The 20,347-nt window shown below is 39.8% G+C and overlaps 1 protein-coding gene across 1 annotated transcript in view; it reads left to right on the plus strand.

The window, feature by feature from the left end:
* Positions 1–5,515: 5,515 nt before the first annotated feature.
* The window catches only part of CNGB3 (cyclic nucleotide gated channel beta 3), a gene marked incomplete at its 5' end in the record, with an annotated part of 52,643 nt that continues 37,811 nt past the window's right edge, over positions 5,516–20,347 (plus strand). Inside the window, one exon of the mRNA XM_010568156.1 lies at positions 5,516–5,627. Within this exon, the coding sequence (XP_010566458.1) occupies positions 5,516–5,627 (112 nt within the window). The remainder of the gene's footprint in view (positions 5,628–20,347) is intronic.

Raw genomic sequence — 20,347 nt, forward strand, 5'->3', positions numbered from 1 at the left:
AGGCATGCCTGTTGCTTGACCTCTGGCCATGCATGGTGAGCTGCCCTGCTCAGTGTATTAGAACACAGAATTGCGCATCCTCCGGCATGCACTCCACGCCCTGTTGTCCTGTGGCCAACTGGCTTCTCACCTGGGTTTCATCATTGTTATGCAGAACTTGCCCCGCCACAATGTTTGAGACATTAACTCTTTCAGTCTCTCACAGCTGGCAGCTCAGCACCTCAGTCTCCACGTTGACCTTTGGAGGGAATAAGAGGAAGGAGCTGTTCTAGCCAGGCTGGAGGGGTGACCATTGTCTTTTGCAAATCTAGGGCTTTTGAAGAACACCAGTAACAGCAGGAATAGGAATGGGAAGTACAGTAAATTATTAATTAGTGTAAAATGACTGACTTAATCTGCCCTTCCGTTTTCTAAGTACTTACTATGTTAGTAAGTAACATTTTATGCTCTGCCAGTGGAAGGATCACGATAATATTCATGGCCACAAGATAACACTTATCTCAGTGGATCCATGAGGTTTTAGAGTCCTTTGCTGGCATTGCCTATTGCCAGAAGAGAAGTCAGCAACACCTCTGTGGGGCTAGGCCTATGAAAGAGATTTTTGGATCCACCAATACTTACATACACTGAGTGAAGGCTTTAGAAGAATCAAACTGATTATGGCAAGAAGGGCAACTCTGCAGTGCTGTGTCCTGGCATTGACAAATCTACCTATACCAACAGCTTCCTCTGTGGAAAAAGGTCCTTAGGACTAATGCCTACAGTTTTAGGACAGTGTGTATAGTGCTAAATCTTAGAAACATGACAGTGGAGTTGGTCCTACATAAGCAGGTTTAAACTAAAAACAACTTTGCCATGTCTTCCAGTGTTATGCTTAGCCTCACGGTATTCTGCTTTTTGCAAAGCTTGAACTCCTGGTTTCATGTGATTATTACACAGTTTTAATAAAAACCCCAACATTTAGCCTTTTGAGTTGCAGAGGAAGAAAAATCTAAATTATCAATCAAAAAGGACAGATAAGTATTTACTTCCACAGATAAGTAAAGTATTCTCTTTTTTGCTCCACTACAGGAATGGGAAATACTCTGCTATGGGCTATTTTGCAAGTGTGTGTGTGTGTGTGTATGGTGGTAGGAAATCAAATTAATTTGGAAAGACTGTCAAGGGTCTCTGTCCAAAATTGTGAAGTGAAAACTGAAGATAAAAACTGCTTTATGGAAACAGGAACAAGAGAGCTGAGCAGCCTTGGAATAAGTTGGATATACTCCTCCAACATGCAGAGATCTTCTGGCTACTCTAACCTAATCCTGCAATACTATTCCAATGTTATTTTACTGGAAGTATGAAAATAGGGGACAAGAATAAACAATGAAAGTTCAGTAATACTAACTTTCAGCTGGGAGCATCATCAACCTGCCTAAGATAACACAGGTAAAAGACTGACATCCCACCAATAGTCTTTTTTATTACTTTTTTGCCTGGCCTAAGTCTCTCTTGGAACAACAAAGACCTGTGGAAAATCAGAAAAATCTGAAAGACTAAGAGAGGGAAACAAATCAATTTTATAACCTGCATTGTGTTCCTTGCTCCTTGCTATCCTAGGCAGATCACTGGTATGATGAAGTTTCAGTGGGCCTCTGAAGTTAACCAGCTATCTTTTTGAGGGATTCCATCAAGCAGTGTTTTGCCCTCAGAGATATACTACCACAACTGGCGCTTTTCCCTTCCATCTTAAAACAGAACCAGCAACACTTACCCCAAGTCCATTTTAAATTATGTTATTCTTATGGGGAGTCCAAATGATCTAGAATACGTAGACACCAGTGGGCTGCATTCCTCAACTGCCACTGCTAATACCTTGGCAGCTTTACCTACTTATATTCCAATATAATGGAAATGGAAATCATTTAGAAGAATTCAAATCCCTTATTTTGTTGAGTAAGTATGGATCTATCTGGTTTGAAAATTGCTTTAGATGTTAGTGCCTCAGCATAGTTCTGGCTCCTTTTTCTCATGATTTCTTTACCATGACCAAAGTTATGTAAAGCCAATAGAAGATTTCTTTGTTGTCCCGTAAGCTTTGCCATCTACCTGATGGATCTGTTCTTCTAGAAACCAATTGTTGTACTCTAAATGTTCCCTAAAATCACTACCACATTGTTCTTAAAGGCATTCTTTTGGGGCTGGTCTCATAAGTCAGGGGAGTATAAGCTAGATTTAAGCAGCAAAGAGCGAATAGGGGTTTTTAAATGTGACTATAAGGACAGCCCACACAATTTCACACAGAAAGAAACAACTAAAACTTGACACACAGCTGGCAGTGGTGTTAGGCTGTGATATCCTAATCCTTAATGCAAGTAAGTCCTGTGCTGGTCCTGGAGATTTATGAACTCTAAAAACTTGTGGAAATTTGGAATATTCATGGGATTACAATGTTTTCCATCAGTTTGAGTCCAGTCAGCATTTAATGGCTGGTGTAGGTTCAGACCTCAGACTGAATACCTTGAGAATATCTAGGAGGCTGAGAAGCCATTATCCTTCTGCAATGGGATGCTTATGTGCAAGCAACATATATTTTTTATTTTGTGGTCTTCTCTTCCAATACACATGTTGTCATTCCAGAGATGGATTGTCTTATTCAGGAGCCTGTTACTCTAGGTAGTGTGTCTATACTGGCACTTTGTTTCAGGTGAAGAATGCCCTTCTGAAACAAATCTCCTGATTGTCCCCCACTGTGCTCTGTTTTTTCACCAAAAAAACCCTCTAGGAATGCATGACTGGATTCCTTTAGAATAAAACTAAACCAGAAGAAGCACGTCATGAGTAAACCTACTTTACTCATGCTGCTGATGGTCATCCATTTCAGAGGATCACAATAGACCTGGTTTGAAATACAGCTGCCTCAAACAAATATAGATTGGATGCCAGGCCTTCAGCACCATTTCACTGTTCTGATTGCTCCTATCAGGTTGTATTCTCTGCTAGTATAGATGTAACTAGGGGCAATTACTATTACAAAGAAAATTCCTAAAGTGAGATAATTACAGAAATTTTGAGATTAGCCTTTCTTTCACTGTTGAGTACATGGCTTTTTGGCTGGGGCCGTCAGGGCAGGGAGAACTGGGAAACTACAAACCATGAATTCAGAAGGGAGCAGAAACCTCAGCAAGTGCTGAAATTTTGGGCTCTTGCATCTTTTTTCTAGATCACGTCATGTTGACCACAAAACCACAGCAGGACTACGTGCCAAGTAAAGCACAAAGTCAGTAGCATCATTTGTAGAGATCCCCTAGGGAAAGAGTTAAATAGAATTTTAACAGGTTAAGGTTTTGTAGCAAGACCCACAAATGAGTCAGTTATAAATAGGTCCAAACCCCCTTTATTTTCTGTAACTGCAGCTCCTCTGCCATTTTCTTACAGAGGATGTCTATGAAATTCCTAGGAGAAATAAATTTTATTTCACTATGAGAATGTGTTCACTGTGCTAGAAACCTGAACCTGTTTTAAAATTCTCCTTCCTAAAAAAAGCCTTTTTGACTGGAACTCCCAGAAAAGCATTTTGAACTCCTGTAATCAAATGGTAAGAAACTCTTTCATCCTCTCTTGAATCTTCCTGGGGACAGGAATGGCAACAGTCCTCTTTGGAGTCCTCACTTTCCTGAATGTGTGTTATTCTGTACCTTGGAAATTCCCTGGCAGATCCTTCGGGTAAGATGAAACATTCCCTAGTGTTATATTTTCAACAGACTTTTCCTCAAGATAGTGCTGCAATACTAACTGCTGAAGAAAGGAAACAATAATCTGCATTTCCATTAAGTGGATGAGATACTGTTATCAATTTAAGTCATAAATTGAATCGAATATCAGAGTTTTAAATGGAATTCCTCACAAAATTCTTCCCAGCCTACAGGTGATAAGTAGTACAAATCCTGCAGACTGTCCACTCATACTTAATAGTGCTACATTTCCCCAAGGGACTATTTGAAAATTAACCCCTGAACTTGCTGTCAAAACCCAGCTGACGTTGGGTAACATGGATTTCTTTGCCTTCTCTTCAGTTCCTTGTCTGACTCTGGCTTGAGTATTTCTGGCGTCCACAGATACCTCTGTCTAGGTCTTGTCTTTGATCCTGTTTAAGAAATTAATTCCTGTAAGAGTAGCAGGGCTCACACAGGGTGTTCTCGCTTCTTAACATAAATACTAAGAAAAAATGCTAGAAATGCCCCACTGGTCCTGTAATCAATTGTCCATCCAGTAAAAGTCTGAAACTCAGCTCAAGAAACATTGCATCTGTTCCTAATAGATGCCTGGAAGAAAATATTATCCCAAATCTGAATAAATGGTGGTAGGAGGGTAGTTTGGTTTATCAAGTGCTGTAAACAAACTGACCTGCTGTCCTTCACTAAGTTTTGTTTCAATGCCATTTCAAGCAACCACCTTCCAGCTGAGCAGCTTAACAGTTTACCGGTGTAACTGCTTTTACCCCTCTGAAATGAATAACAACTCTCTAAATATGGAGATTAACTATCAGAAGACTAATCTTACACTATCTATCCAAAATACTCAAGGTCTGATTTTCTTTGAGCTATCTTGAATTTAAAATACAGCATACACAACAGGCTCCTGATTTATTTGCTATGATGTTTTGCTGCCAAGCTTTTTCCTGTATAATCATATTACTTAAAGTATTTATGAAGGCTGAGCTTGTTCCTCCTTTATGCAAAGTGTCAGACTGATGAGAGCTTTCAAATTATTTGTCATCATGAAAATTTAAAATAAAAATATAGGATTAATTGTAAAAATTAATCACATAAGGCCACTTAAATGGCAAGAGACTATACAATTTGCATAGTTTGTTTCAAACTCTACAAACTTCCCACTTAAACTGCTTTAAAAAAGCTACTTCTAACAAAAAAGAAGAAATAGACTAGCCAAAGTTCTACACACTCACATCCCTAATGATATATTTAAATCATAATTTACTCAGCAACAAACAGGACTGTCATGGCAGCTGAAGCAAAAAGAGGTTTAATGCAATTCAAATACTGGAGTATAAATAATGTCATTAGCATTTCTATGCATAAGCAAACAAGCTACACTTAATTTTTCTTCCTGTATTTCACAAGGCATTTCTGGAGAGATCTATCTATCTGTCCTCTACATATTTTTTTAAATAAGCACACACTAAAATTGTATCTTACTGCATGAGTTCGTGTTGCTTATAAATATATAAGAGCTCTGTATTGACCATTGTTGAGCTGGTTACAGATGCATCTAGTTTAAAAACCACAAATAAGTTACGTATTCTAAAAGGAACACTCACCATAAACATGTTCTGTAAAGCTGGCACTAAGATTGATTTAAGCAGGAAATTATTCAAAGATCAGGTCCCAGAATCAGTATCATGTAATGCTTGTCCACTGAAGAAATAATGGCAGCCAAGCTGTGATTCCTCCAAAAGTATTATCATAATTCTTTTAAAATTGATATTCAAAAATTAAAACCTTTTTTCTAGATGCAGTACCAGCAAAAGAACCTGAGCCTTCAAAAACTGAAAAATCAACTGAACCAGCTAAGGCAATTCAACAGGAACAACATCAGCTCAATGATGGGAAAGAAGATGCCAAGTGAGTAAATTCAATTAAAAAATTTGAAGCTTTTTTTCAGACATCCTGACTTAACATTTCTGTGTGCCATATTTCAGTTCATTAAATGTCCCTCCTGTCCTATAAGGATCTGAAGAGCTTTATTTGATTTCTAAGGCAACCATATATATGAGGTATTCATTTAGTATGTGCTTTTGATATTTTGTTGTGAACATCATCCTAAATTGCAGGAATGAGGAAAAGGATTTGCTCAACTACACTTATATACTAATTCTAACAATGCTGTTGCTCAGTTATTATTACTCTACCTTAGCAAAGAATAAGTTCCAGGATTCTGCCCTGAATAGCTGGAATGTTTGTCACATCATTCTGACTTAAAAGCTTTTTACCCTGCACATTTGTTGCTGAATTACACCATTAAATCAGTATTACTCTGCACAACCAGAGGATTAAGACTGTCTCTTCCTGAGAAGAGACAAATAAATTAAACAGTAATGTTCCTTCAGGGGAAAATCTAGGGTCATTCAACCTTTGGAAAAAGTTTAGGTGACTGTTTGTTTTGCTAAAATAGAAATAAATATGAAGTCCAGAAAACAATAGTCTTGGAATAGCCTACATTCATTACAGAAGCATAGATTCATAGAATCATAGAATTGTTTAGGTTGGAAGGAACGTTTAAAGGTCATGTAGTCCAACCCCCCTACAATGAGCTGGGACATCCTCAACTAGATCAGGTCGCTCAGAGCCCCGTCCAACCTGACCTTGAATGTTTCCAGGGATGGGGCATCTACCACCTCTCTGGGCAACCTGTTCCTGTGTTTCACCACCCTCATCGTAAAAAATGTCTTCCTTATATCCAGTCTAAATCTACCCTCTTTTAGTTTAAAACCATTACCCCTTGTTCTATCACTACAGGCTCTATTAAAAAGTCTGTCCCCATCTTCCTTATAGGCCCTCTTTAAGTATTGAAAGGCTGCAATAAGGTTTCCCCAGAGCCTTCTCTTCTCCAGCCTAAACAACCCCAATTCTCTCAACCTTTCCTCACAGGAGAGGTGTTCCATCCCTCTGATCATTTTTGCAGCCCTCCTCTCGACCCACTCCAACAGGTCCATGTCTTTCCTGTACTGAGGACTCCAGAGCTGGATGCAGGACTCCAGGTGGGGTGTCACCAGAGCAGAGTAGAGGGGCAGAATAACCTCGCTTGACCTGCTGGCCATGTTTCATTTTATGCAGCCCAGGATATGGTTGGCTTTCTGGGCTGTGGCTGCACTCAAACCCACTGTCTGTGTCACTGATTAAACAGCTATTAAACAGCTTCATAGAACAGCTCAGGTTGGAAGACTGCTCCAGAAGGAATGAGGTCCAAACTTCTTCTAAGAGCAGGACAAATTTAGAGGTTAGACCCAACTCCCAAATTAGATCAGGTTGCCTAGAACTTTGTTCAGTATAATTGTGAATGTGTATCTCCAAGAATGGAGTTTCCACAGTTTCTCTGGGCAATCTGCTCCATGGTTTGACTATGCTTATTATGAAAATTATTACCTTACATATAATTAAATTTTCCTTTGCTCTAACTTGCTTCCGTTGCTTCTCATCCTTTTGCTGTGCACCTCCAAGAACAGTCTGGGTCCACGTTCTCTAGAACCGCTCATTGGGTAGTGGAATACTGCAATTACCTCCATCTACTCAACTTTTCATCTCCAGTCTGAACAAACCTGGCTTTCTCAGCATCTCCTCATATATCCTGTTCTCTAGTCCCCAGTCATCTTAATAGCCCTCTGCTAGTGTTGCACCATGTGGGTAGTGCTTTCCAGGTACAGGGGAGACTACAGCTGGATACAGATGCAAACTCATAAATGTCACATGGAAGGAAATAACGGCTCCCCTTCAATCAGCTGGCTATGCTTTTTCTAAAGCATAGCATGTAGTTAGCCTTCATTGCTGAAAGAACTCATCATCGATTCATATGCAATTTTTTGTCCACCAGGACCCCCAGATCCTTTTATGCAAAGCTGTTTTCTAGTCAGTCAGCTCCAAGTCTTTACTCTTGCATGGGGTTATTCCATTCCAGGTATGGAAACTTGCATTTGCCTTTGCTAAGCTTCATGAAGTTCCTGCCTGTCTGTGCCTACAGCCTGTTGAGATCCCTTTGAGTGGAAATTAATGGATACATTCAGTACAGAACAGGATAGAAACTCCTCCTGCTTGCTTTTGCCTTCTATGATTTTGATTACACTGATGACACAAAGCTAAAGTCTTTACCTGACATAGAGTTATTTAATTTATAGAGAAGATTATCTGTTTCCTCTCCTTCACTAAGACAGACTTTGTACTGCAGTGACAAGGAATAATCAAGCAAAATACTACTGTATACGCCTCTATAAAATAATACATGCAATTAAAAATAACTCTGACTAGAATGGCTGGAAATGTTATAAATAACTTGGTAATTTGAATGTGAATCAGTAGGTCAACAATGAAAACCTAGATAAAGCATCTCCTTTTTTGTCATTGTAGGATATATTATTAGATGCTTACAGTTCCACTGGTAAATCCCGTAACCATGGTTAACATGATTACAATATGCTTATGAAACAAAGGGGTATGTTGCTTATTAGTAGAAGACAAAATCCATCTGTTAAAAGGAAATTAAAAATCTTTATGTTAAACCTTCTCCTCTCAGAACCGTTCTGAGTCACTGTCATGTGTGCATCCGGATATATCTAGTCAGTCTAATTTGAGCAAGAGCTTCTAAAAATACAGTAAATCTTTGGTAAATTCTACTGTCAAAACAGTTACCTGCTAAATTCTGCAGCACAGCTTGGAAGGCATAGGGCTGGTGTCATTGCATTGGTATGAAACTAAACTAAACATCTATTATATGACTTTCAGAGGTGGAGGGAGAATAATTTTTAAAATGTGCCTTTGAGAGAATTTAATTCGTTGCCCCTGAAGATTCATGAGAGTCTATTCAGACACTATTCTTGATCAAGGTCACTACCTTATTGAGTCTATGAGTTCAAATTTACTCACTAGAATATTTTTAAGGAGATCAACTGCCTTTATCATGAGAGGAAAGCTAAGTAAATGTGTATGCATATGGAGAATTTGAGTCAAATAGATATATGTAGTCTACAAAAATAGCAGTAAATGAAATGTGTTCAGATCACTCTCCAGCACTGAGGCCAGCTAGAACAATACAAAATGCCTCCTGAAAGAAGTGTCAGTTGTGAACTATCTTTGCTCAATGCCAAATTCTGGGTATTCCCATACCTGGGAATTACTTGGAAAAGTGCCAGTTTGACTATTCAAAACCATATCAAGAACTGTTCATACAACTCAACAAGATAGTCAACTGAGAGTTCCATTGTCCGGTAGTTTCCCCTGTCACTGTTTAATCTACATGTAGATAATGTCCAAATGGAGATTAGTAACAAGCGGTATCCCTTGGGGGTCTGCATTGGGAGCAATACTATTTGATATCTTTATTATTTACATAGACAGTGAGATTGAGTGCACCCTCAGCAAGTTTGCAGACAACACCAACCTGAGTGGTACAGTTCATTCATTGGAGGGAAGGGATGCCATCCAGAGAGACCTTGAGGAGTGGACCCATATGAACCTCGTGAAGTTCAACAAGGCCAAGTGCAAGGTCCTGCACCTGGGTCAGGGCAATCACCAGTATCAACACAGGCTGGGTGATAAATGGATTGAGAGTAGCCCTGCAGAGAAGGACTTAGAGATACTGGTGAATGAAAAATTAGCTATGAGCTTGCAATGTGTGCTTGCAGCCCAGAAAGCCAACAGTATCCTGAGCTGCATAAAAAGAAGTGTGACCAACAGGTCAAGGGAGATGATTCTGCCCCTCTACTCCACTCTCATGAGACCCCACATGGTATAGTACCTCCAGCTCTGGGGTCCTCTGTACAACAAAGGCATGGACCTGTTAGAGCAGGTCCAGAGGAGGGGCACAAAAATGATCAGAGGGATGGAACACCTCTCCTATGAGGAAAGGCTGAGACAGTTGAGGTTGTCCAGTCTGGAGAAGAGAAGGCTCCAGGGAGACCTTATTGCAGCATTTCAATATATAAAAGGGGCTTATAAGAAAGATGGAGAGAGACTTTTTTCCAGGCCCTGTAGGGACAGGTCAAGGAGTAATGGTTTTAAACTAAAACTGAGTAGATTTAGATTAGATGTAAAGAACAAATTTTTTTGTGATGAGGGTGGTGAGACAATGCTTGCCCAGAGAAGTTGTGGGTGCCCCATCCCTGGAAGTGTTCAAGGCCAGGTTGGATGGGGCTTTGAGCAACTTGATCTAGTGGAAGATGTCCCTGCCCATGGCAGAGGGGTTGGACTAGATGATCTTTAAAGGTCCCTTCCAAACCAAACTATTCTATGATTCTATGATACTGTTAGGGAAAGAGCCATAATTTGGTTGGTTGAATGAATTCAAGGCTGGTGAAATGGTTGGCAGAATTTTCTTAACTGAAATCTCAGATTTCGTCCAGCTGTATTTCAGGGCAGTATCTGAGGGAAGGGGAGATGGGAGCCAAGAGTAACCCCAGCACAAGCAGTGTCCTTATCAACAAGGTGTAGTCCCACAGGGTCTGAACACAGCAAGCAGAGCAGGATCCTAGTAACAGGGTCCATCAACAAGCCAAAGTGATGAACCAGGTTTAGGGTCCATCCAGGGAGCCCAGTTAGGAGAAAAAAGACTGGGTCAGGGACAGGACTGGAGACAAGGCTACAAAATGGCTCCAAATTCCACCCAGGAGACAGCACCAGAGACAGAAATGGAGCTATAGACACCTAGGCATAGCTCAGGCAGTGATTAAGGCCTGAGCTTAAGTGGACATCCCAGGCCCATGGGCAGAGAGTGTGGGTGGAAGTCCCACTGGAGGCTGCTCAGGGCCATTAAGGCCTGTTGGTGTATTCAGGGTCCTGGTACTGTGCTTTGACTTACTTAGATAGACTATTTTTCTATACTATCCTCCAAGAGTGAAAGTTTAATAAAAAGTCACTTGATCTGCACAGTAAGAAATCACCAGTATGCCTGTAGACTGTGAGTGAGATACATAATAAGGTAAGGTTTGTGGATATATATCTGTTCACAATCCATATATATCCAGAGCACCTCAACTTTCATGGAAATTATGTTAACAGAAAAGGTTTCACCTTATCTTCTGTTACTGTGACTTTTAATTTTTTAAAATGCATCTGTGTAAGCCTCAGATACATAGAGTAAGGAAGAGGGAAGAAGGCAGTTGTCCCGTTTGAAACAGCACACTTTTCATTTGGATTAGACCTGTGCCTCTCCATGCAGAATTTCAGGGGGAGGTAATAAGCTTCCATGTAAGGACTTTAAATTTTAAAATCTTAGGTAATACTGTTTTATGAACAATTATACTAATGTAATTAACTTATCTGAAATCAGTAAGACCACTTATATGTATGACAGTTTGCAAGATTGTGCACCAGCTATGTCCTTCTTCAGTTCAGTTGCATTAGAGTAGCTTTTTACTCATGGTGCAGCCTGTATTATCTATTAATAGGAAAACAGGGTTTTTTAACTTCCTCTGAAATAACAAACCATCTTTTCTCTTGCTAAGTCAACAACAGCTTTGACAAAGACTGCATTTACTCCTGAAAATTCCCATAGAAACTGTCCAAAAGAAAAAAAAAAAAATTTTTTCTGGCTTTCCCTCTCAGCACTTCCTCATTTTTAAAATACAGCAGTACATGACGATGGACATTAATAAACAGTAGAAAGACACAGCACTGGTCTCAGCCACCTGAACACTACATCTGAAAGAGGAGACACACAAGAATGGCTGATGTGCCAAGGTGCTGAATTGTGGCCAAGTGACTGAAACTTTTAATGTCTGTTTCCTAATGGCTTAGATAGGATTGCACACGAGTCAACCCTGTCTGCCAATATATTGTTTCTCCCCTCCATCTTTAATGATAATGTAACAGAACGGTAGGTAATTTCCATGAATAGCTATTTACTGAGCAATAATAATCTCTGGGAGGGAGGGCTAAGACTACACTGCCTCTTCACAGCAAGAAATGAGGGAACAAAACAACACTCAGGACCTAATTTGCACTCTAATAGAAGACAGCGGAGTCTTATTAACAAGGAACCAGCACAAAACATCATTGCGGCCTTAATAATATATCGAGATTGCTTTCTGTTGGGGAGGGTTCATAAAAACACATATGTGCATACACAATCCTGCACTTCTTTGAAATGCAGAGCAAGCATTTCACAGGAGATATGCGTAGCGCTTAAGCAAATATGGCACATTGCCAGGGAGCTGCAAGGACCAGCCCCTGCCTCGGGGACAGGGAGCTGGCAGCATGGTGGACAGGGCAGGGGCCTCCCCAGCCAGGGCCCAGGCCCGGCCCCAAGCAAGGCGAGCGGGGCAGGCCCAGAGGTAGCAGCCAAGGCCAGCCCAGAGCCCAGATCACCAGGCACGTCTGTGGTGACAAGGCAGATCCGGGGCCAAGCCAGGAAGGCAGTCAGCCCGTCAGTCAGTCAGTGCCCGGTGAGGGGAACCGGGGTCAGACCCAGCCCTGGGGCAGCCAGGCCAGGCTGGGCTGAGGGCAGGCGGGATGTCAGCCTGCGGGGGTGGGTGAGGATCGGTGGGGCCCACGGCCAGGCCCAGGCCCAGTCACACTTGCCGCTCAGTGGGAGCTGTAGTTGTGGGCCAAGCACTACAGCCGCCAATGAAAGCAAAGGTCTTCAGACCACCTTGCTCCACAAACAGAGAAATATAGCCATGTGTACTCAAGAGAAAATGACAACATGCTTCGTGAGGGTACTGTTTGGAACCCAAAATCTAACAAAAAAAAAAAAACACAAAGACATGACTTAGATGATCGCAAAGGTGACATAGGAGAGACCTTTGTATGACCCCACACTGAAGGCTGGGAACCAATAAGGAGCCTGTGGCATGTGGTAGCCGATGAAGAGGAGGACTGTATGAAGTGTTTTGGCATGTAAGAGTAGAGGGGAGACAGATGCCTAAGAAACAAGTAGTAGTCGATGCCTGGCATCAGGGGACAAGACAAAGAAGGTGCAGCAAGTCCTAGAAAAAGTAGAGTACGGAAGAATGGTAAACAAAGCACCTGAGAGCATAGATCAGAGAAAATGGAGGGATACAAAGAGCTTCTATGACCTTTTCTCTCCTCTGTGTCTTTTAAAAGCCTTTAAGCCTGGATAAGAGTGTTTCATCTTCCCAGATTACCAAAGTGATTACAATGTACTATTTATACTAAGGCAGTACTCTGAAACCCCAGTCAAGGATCATGAACCCTACTCTGCAAAATGCTGTGTAAAATGGCAATCCATATTTGTGGGCCACATATCCAAAGGTCCATGAAGAAAAAAATACAGTGGGTAACTGGGACTTTGAATGCTTTTGGATTTCACTTTAAGATCTTACACATTCTGGGCTATCTGATATGTCACCTTCAGAATCTAGGTATTATGAACAAAACATGTTCCTGTAAAATGCACTAAATAAATTTTAATAAAATACAAAAATTATACAAAATAAGTTTAACATTCTTACCCTGTAAACGTACTCTTCTGATTCTGCTTTTGCAGGAACCCAGTGTTCAACATTTTCAAAAAAAGGGAGCTCCAGTGTTGCAAACCACCATATGAGCACAGGTAGTTCAGGAAGACTGAGTTTTGTGCTCGTAGTTTGCCTTTTTCATAGCCACATCCTATTACCTAGTAGGCTATACCAGTCCTTCTCAGGCCCGTAAAGGAGATTTTTTCCTCTCTAATTTGGCTAATAGCAAAAAAAGATAACAAAACAAACAAAGATTAAGAGGCAATTTGCTATGTGGTGCATAGCCAGGTTAATAAAGAGAGCTCCTGCTGGTAGCATGTTCTTAGTGAGTAATGCACTTCATTTAGCTCAATTACCTCGACCAAGAAAATTACTGTGCTTATTAGTGCTTGCCATCCACTAGTTGCAACACATCAATTCACCAAGCTGATGCATCTTAGAGAAACTATGTCCTATCACAAGAACAAAATCTCAGCTCCCTGGTGAAACAAAACCAGTATCAACCCTTTGCAGAGTCTCCAGAAATCCTTGATTACTGTAGGAACACCGGAGACCCAAAAAGATGACATTCATGGCACTAAATTCCAATCAACTTGAAATAAAGTAAAACAAGGCCAATCCTGGGCACTTCTGAAAAACCCTAGTTTAGACATAGTTACATGTATATTCTATGAAGAGACTAATACCTTTCCTTAGTTGTTTCCAGCTAACCACTGCAGTACTTGAAATTGTAAACAGATGGAACACATCCAGTACAGTTTGTAAGCCTGACTGAAAAGACATTAATATATTAAAAAATCAAAATACTTTTCTTAGCACTTATATTCCTTCTGCTTAGGTCTTCCTTTCAGAGCTTGTCACTTTTAGTGCTTGAATTTCTGCAATGGCTAAATTGAGAACCTGCAAATTAAATAGAAAGGTGATGGTGTGCTGCCTATACCAAAATGGATTAAACTTGCTGTAATCATTGCTGAGATGTATTTTCCTACAGCCTTTAAATTCTATCCATTCTGCAGGATGCAGTTACCCATGCTATTTAATGCCACTCACTCTGCACGACAATCAAGTAGGTAGCCTGAAGTTAAAAAGGTAGCGATTTCCTTGAAAACTAAATGAAGCAAGTAAAAAGACAGGAATGTCATTACACAGACTGAAATGCTGCTTTTTTTTTTTTCTTTCCTTGCATTATTTTAAATTATATATTCGTAATACTCATACATATTTATTTTTGACTGTCTAAATGAGAGAAATTCTTTTTTTAGTATATGTAAGAAAACAAGGGTATAGTTTGTCATACTTTGCCGCTGATTTATTTCTTTAATTAAAAGTATTTTGTGTAAATCCTCCATTGACCTAACATTTTTCAAAGTAGGAAGATACCTTTTTTTGTGATGGAAGAAATGATAATTTATTAAAAATGCTATCTCTGCTATTATCTGTTGAGTCAACTGTGGGGAAAAAAGCAAAGCAATGAGCATTGTGACAGGTAAACTAGTGTGTGTAGTATAAAATATTTGTATTTAAATTGCACTTATATTTCAATTACATTTACACCAAACATTTGCACATACATCAGGGTCTTTCTTGATAAATCTAACAGACATATAAATCTAAGACATGCTTATTGTCATTTAGTAAAGGAAAACTGATTATTACTTCATGACAAGTGTAAATATTCATGCTTATAATTAATCTTGTCCAACACTTCTTTTTAAAACACCGTGTCTCCACTTATTTACTCATTTTCCAAATATTAGCTATTTAAGATGAAAACATCCCATGTTGTGCAGCACAAGAGAGGAACAGAGGAAACAGTGACAGGCAGAGATATGAGGATCAGATGAGAAGTCAAAGGCGTCTGGCAGCCCAGTCTTATTTGGTGTCCTGGATGAATGATACTCAGGAGGAGATGCGTGATGATCTGTTGTCCGCAGGGAACATGCCAACTTTGTTGCTGAATTTGGAAAAGAATGTGGCAGGAGCCTACCTGTCTTTGATAGCGGTAATTGGAAGTCATCTCAGAGAAATGGGTTCTTTCTATCTCTCACCAAGTTTCTTTGTGATACTGGGAAAGCTACATGAAATGAGGTCCTACACAGGTGGCTGTATTTACCACTAATGAAGGTAGAGTTGCAACAAAGTTGGTTGTACCAAGCTAATTTTATATAATTAGCATCGGCAACAATAGTACATGGCATGAAGTTCAGTATATTGTGAAAGTCTGCCAGTGTTCCCAATAGTGGAGCAACTTTAGTTGCCACGCAAGCTGAATCTATGCCACCACTTCTTTTCCTTGTATTTTTACTCTTGCTAGTTGAATTAAAGCTTCCTGAAGCGTATATCAGCTAAAAGATTCTTATTCAGGTACTTACACCTCTGCACACTGAAAATTATAAAATTAACTAATATTCTTAGTCATCATACAATTATTACCCTTTTCCCAAATCTTTTTTCCTTTGCAAAAAAAAAACAGTTAGAACATGAAAACGTTTAAACAGCCAAAAAGTAAGATAAAAGAAAAGGGACTATAAATTTTATCCCGTGTTCACAGTGGATAGGACAAATTGTACCAAAAGAGATTTATGTTAAGAAAAATTCATACAATGAGGCTAGTGAAGCACTAGAATAAATTCTTTAGGAAGATGTATTGGGTTTGCGTGGCCAGGTTTTGGCAGCAGGGGGCTACAGGGGTGGCTTCTGTGAGAAGCTGCTAGAAGCTTCCCCTATGTCCGACAGAGCCAATGCCAGCCGGCTCCAAGACGGACCCACCGCTGGCCAAGGCCGAGCCCATCAGCAACAGTGGTAGTACCTTTGCAATAACATATTTAAAAAGGGAAAAAATACTGCACAACAGCAGCCAGGAGAGAAGAGTGAGAATATGTGAGAGACACAACCCTGCAGACCCCCAGGTCAGTGAAGAAGGAGGGGGAGGAGGTGCTCCAGGCACCAGAGCAGAGATTCCCCTGCAGAACATGGGGAAGACCACGGTGAGGCAGGCTGTCCCCCTGCAGCCCAGGGAGGTCCACGGTGGAGCAGATATCCACCTGCAGCCCATGGAGGACCCCATGCTGGAGCAGGTGGGTGCCCGAAGGCAGCTGTGACCCTGTGGGAAGCCCGCACTGGAGCAGGCTCCTGGCAGGACCTGCAGACCTGTGGAGAGAGGAGCCCACGCTGGAGCAGGTTTTCTGGCAGGACTTGTGACCCCATGGAAGAGACCCACACTGGAGCAGTGTGCTCCTGAAGGACTGCATGCCATGGAGGGCACCCATGCTGGAGCAGTTCATGAAGAACTGCAGCCCGTGGGAAGGACTCACATTGGAGAAGTTCATGGAGAACTGTCTCCCATGGGAGGGACCCCACACTGGAGCAGGGGAAGAGTGTGAGGAGTCCTCCCCATGAGGAGGAAGGAGCGGCAGAGACAACATGTGACAAACTGACCCCAACCCCCATTCCCCCTCCCCCTGCGCTGCTGAGGGGGAGGAGTTAGAGAATTTGGGAGTAAAGTTGAGCCCGGGAAGAAGGGAGGGGTGGGGGGAAGTTGTTTTTAAGATTTAGTTTTATTTCTCATTATCCTACTCTGATTTGATTGGTAATAAATGAAACTAATTTCCCTAAGTCGAGCCTGTTTTGCCCTGCCTGTCCCTATCTCGACCCACGAGCCTTCCATTATTTTTTCCCTCCCCTGCCCAGTTGAGGAGGGGGAGTGATAGAGCGGCTTTGTGGGCCATCACTAGACATATTTAAGAACAGGTTACACAAGAACCTGTCAGGAATAGCAATACAGGATGTCTCAAAGTTCTCTACAGTCCTATGCTTGTGTGATTTTTTAGGATCTGTATTAAAACATATGAGAAATGAAAGCATCTATTGAAAATTAAGTTTTTCAAGTTTGAGACATTTTATTGCAACTTTTTTTTTTTAAATTCACTTTGGGAAATATTATAGTGTTTTCATTTCAGCTTTTTATTTCCTGTGTATTAATAAAAACTGAAGAATAGAAAGTTTGAAGAAGGATTTGTGCTGTGCTCATGAATTCTGTACAGCACTGGATCATACTCTGATTAAGACTTTTCTTCTTTAGCCATAAATCATTATATGCTTATGTAAATAAGTTATGAGTTTGCATTTAAATGTGTTTGAATGTAGCAGATGCTATGTATATATATGATAAGAAATATCTTTAAAAATTCCTGATAAGAGCCAGATGCCCCAGACAGATTTAATCACTTAAAGATAAGAAAGCCCCAATGACACAACAGCAGCAGATAAGGAAATAAGTGAGGCAAGACTGCCTCACTTATTATCATATGGTTCCTTCTCAGAATATTATACTTTTGTTCTAAAGCAATCAGTGTCAGAAATTATGCCGCCCTTATTTTTAACATCATAGTAAATATCCAGTGCAATTAAACAACTTTATATCACCAGTGACATTAAAGAGAGATGATTTTTCAAATTTAATTGATATTTTCAACATTCATACTACTTTATTTTGTATAGTTCATACTGCAAAATTACTAATTAAAATAAAATCTTATTCACATTTTAATCTGGTACCTCAGTGAGAGTTCCATGTGTTCAGCATTGAGACAGACTTCTCCTTAGAGAGTACTGTAAAGAAGATTAGAGGATTCGCAGCCTGTTGTGATTGAGTAACTAGGAGGATTGTCAAAGAAGCTGCTGTGACAAACCTTTGAACTAAACAGGAGGAATCTCATGCAGCCTAGATGATTAGATTTCAGTCTGCACTGCATCAAGAAGTTTGTTCTGAGTCCAATGCCAGTAGATAACTCTGAAAGATAGTGCCTTCCTTGAACATTGTTGCTTCTATATCCGTTTTGCTGTATGAATACAACATGAGATCTGGGAAATGGATGATGTCTGCATCTTACTTCAAGAACACTTGCTTAGCACCCAAACGAGCATAATTTCTGTACAAAGACTTTGAACTGAGGGAAAGTCACGAAATCCAACAGAAAGTTTTATTTACATGTCATCCACATGAAGCTTACTAATGCTTATGGCCTATTCTTGCTTCTATATATAATCAAAACCAACACATATATTATTATATCACTATGTTTAAATTACAGAAATATGTAAGAAAATAGTAGGACAAAAGTAACATCCATTTAAATTCAAATTGTACAGTGAAGAACAGTTCAGTCCCAAAATAGAATGAAAATAGAAATGTATTTTATTCTTTTTTATTGCAAAGACAACTTAATGTACTACTAGTATTTCAAAATATGCAGCAAATAGAGAAAGACATAACCTTCTGGATCACTAAAGATGGGTCTCTCTCAAACGTTTTCCCTCTTAAAAGAAGAGATGATGGGGCAGAGGAAGATACTTGTTTCCAGACTGCTAATGAAAATTAAAATTTAATTAAGAGCTTTTTGAAATTCCATGGAATCTAACTTGTCAACAGTTTGTTTCAAGACTGTAAGATGATATATTTATCTTAGAAACTCACTTTCTTAGCACTTGAACTGTTGAGATTTTTGGTAGTAGTGGACCTGGTGGTATCTGTACAAGTTAAGTCACTCATTCACTTTCCAAACCTTTATGTGTTTCAAGTTTGTTTGCTAAAAAGGATTTCCTGTCATGCTGCACACATTGCCTTACATTCTCAGGAACCACTGCCTGCAATAGTTTTCATGATCTTAGCTAAGATAGATAATCTTGAAGTCTGTCATGCTTGTTTCAACTGCTCCTCACTCACATTAGAAGGCTGTCTAGTATCCCGGACTTAAAAGGCTTAGAAACTTTCTTCAGACCTTTAACTCATATTACTTTGTGGCATTTCTATTCACATTTATTATTATTACAATACTCTTCCTCAGCTCAGATACTTGTTTCCCTACACAGTTCTCCACCAAAATTTGAATTTATACACAACAATCCTACTGCCTCTCAGTCTGTTTTGCTGCCCTTTTTAAAGCTATGTTCCCAGCAGCCTTGATCATTCTAAGAGGCTTTATACAGTTTCCTACATGAATTCACCTTTTGAGTATAGCTGGTCAGTACAATTCCCACCGTTGGCTTATATACCAATAGTAATTTTTCCTTCACTGGCAATATGTCAGATTCAGTCTATGATTATATTTGTACCAGTGTAGCCAGATTACAATATGGCTCATAGGCACCTTGCTGTTGACTAAAACACTTGGATATTTATCCTTTTGTCATCTGCAATTGATGATCCCACCATTTACAAAAGAAATTCTTACAATTTGTTTCTAAATGCATGTCTGCATTATGTAACTTTAGATTTGTTCTCGTTTCTATTACTCGGTTCAAATAATTCAATTTTTCCTGTGTAGGAATCAGTCCTACTTTTCAATCTTCCAAATCCAATGTCCTATCAAACATCATTAGCACAATGCTACATTTTGTACCGACATCATTAAAGAAAATATTAAAGCTCACTCCTAAAACTCCATCAGCTTCCAGTGCAGGTAAAGGAGGATAGGCTCCTTTCACAGGCAATTCAGAGCAGAAACCAATCTTAGTCATTCTGAACCTCTCCTCAGAGAAGCCTTCTATTGACTATAAATGGAGCATAATCAGAATAGCTAAAGTTAGCTTTTCGGAATACCCCTGTTCCTGTACCAAGCAGATGACTAACGTATTTTTTTCTATTTCAGAGAAACATTAGGTTTCCTAGTCATTTAGGATGTGTGAGCTTAGACTTGGAACCGGGGACAGATAGAAGGTTCTGGTTTCTATAGCATTACCCACACTGGGATTGTCAGCACAAATTGAGAATGTGTTTTTGAATCAATCTTTCATGGTGCCTAGAACTACATTTTTTTATCTCGCTGAAATCTTTCTCAGCTATACCATCATGGTTTTTGCATGTTTGTATAGCTATGCATTGTCATATCCTTCTGAAAATTGGTTATTTGAATTAGAGAGTCTCCATAATTTATTCAAGACAACAGATTATTTTTTCAAGACACAGGTTGTAAATGTAATCATAAACCATAATGTCAGAGCTCAATAAAAGCATTAAAAGTTCTATTGCAAGATCAAGAATTTTATTTCCAGGAAGATAAGAGAAAGTTTCTTAAGTGCTGCAAAAAGAGGGGTTATAACTGAAATCAGCAAAAAGTGGTATGAATTTTTTTCAGGCAGCAGCATACATTTATGAAA

The sequence above is a fragment of the Haliaeetus leucocephalus genome, unplaced genomic scaffold (assembly GCF_000737465.1).
Source record: "Haliaeetus leucocephalus isolate CR32 unplaced genomic scaffold, Haliaeetus_leucocephalus-4.0 Scaffold239, whole genome shotgun sequence".
NCBI classification, from domain to species: domain Eukaryota; kingdom Metazoa; phylum Chordata; class Aves; order Accipitriformes; family Accipitridae; genus Haliaeetus; species Haliaeetus leucocephalus.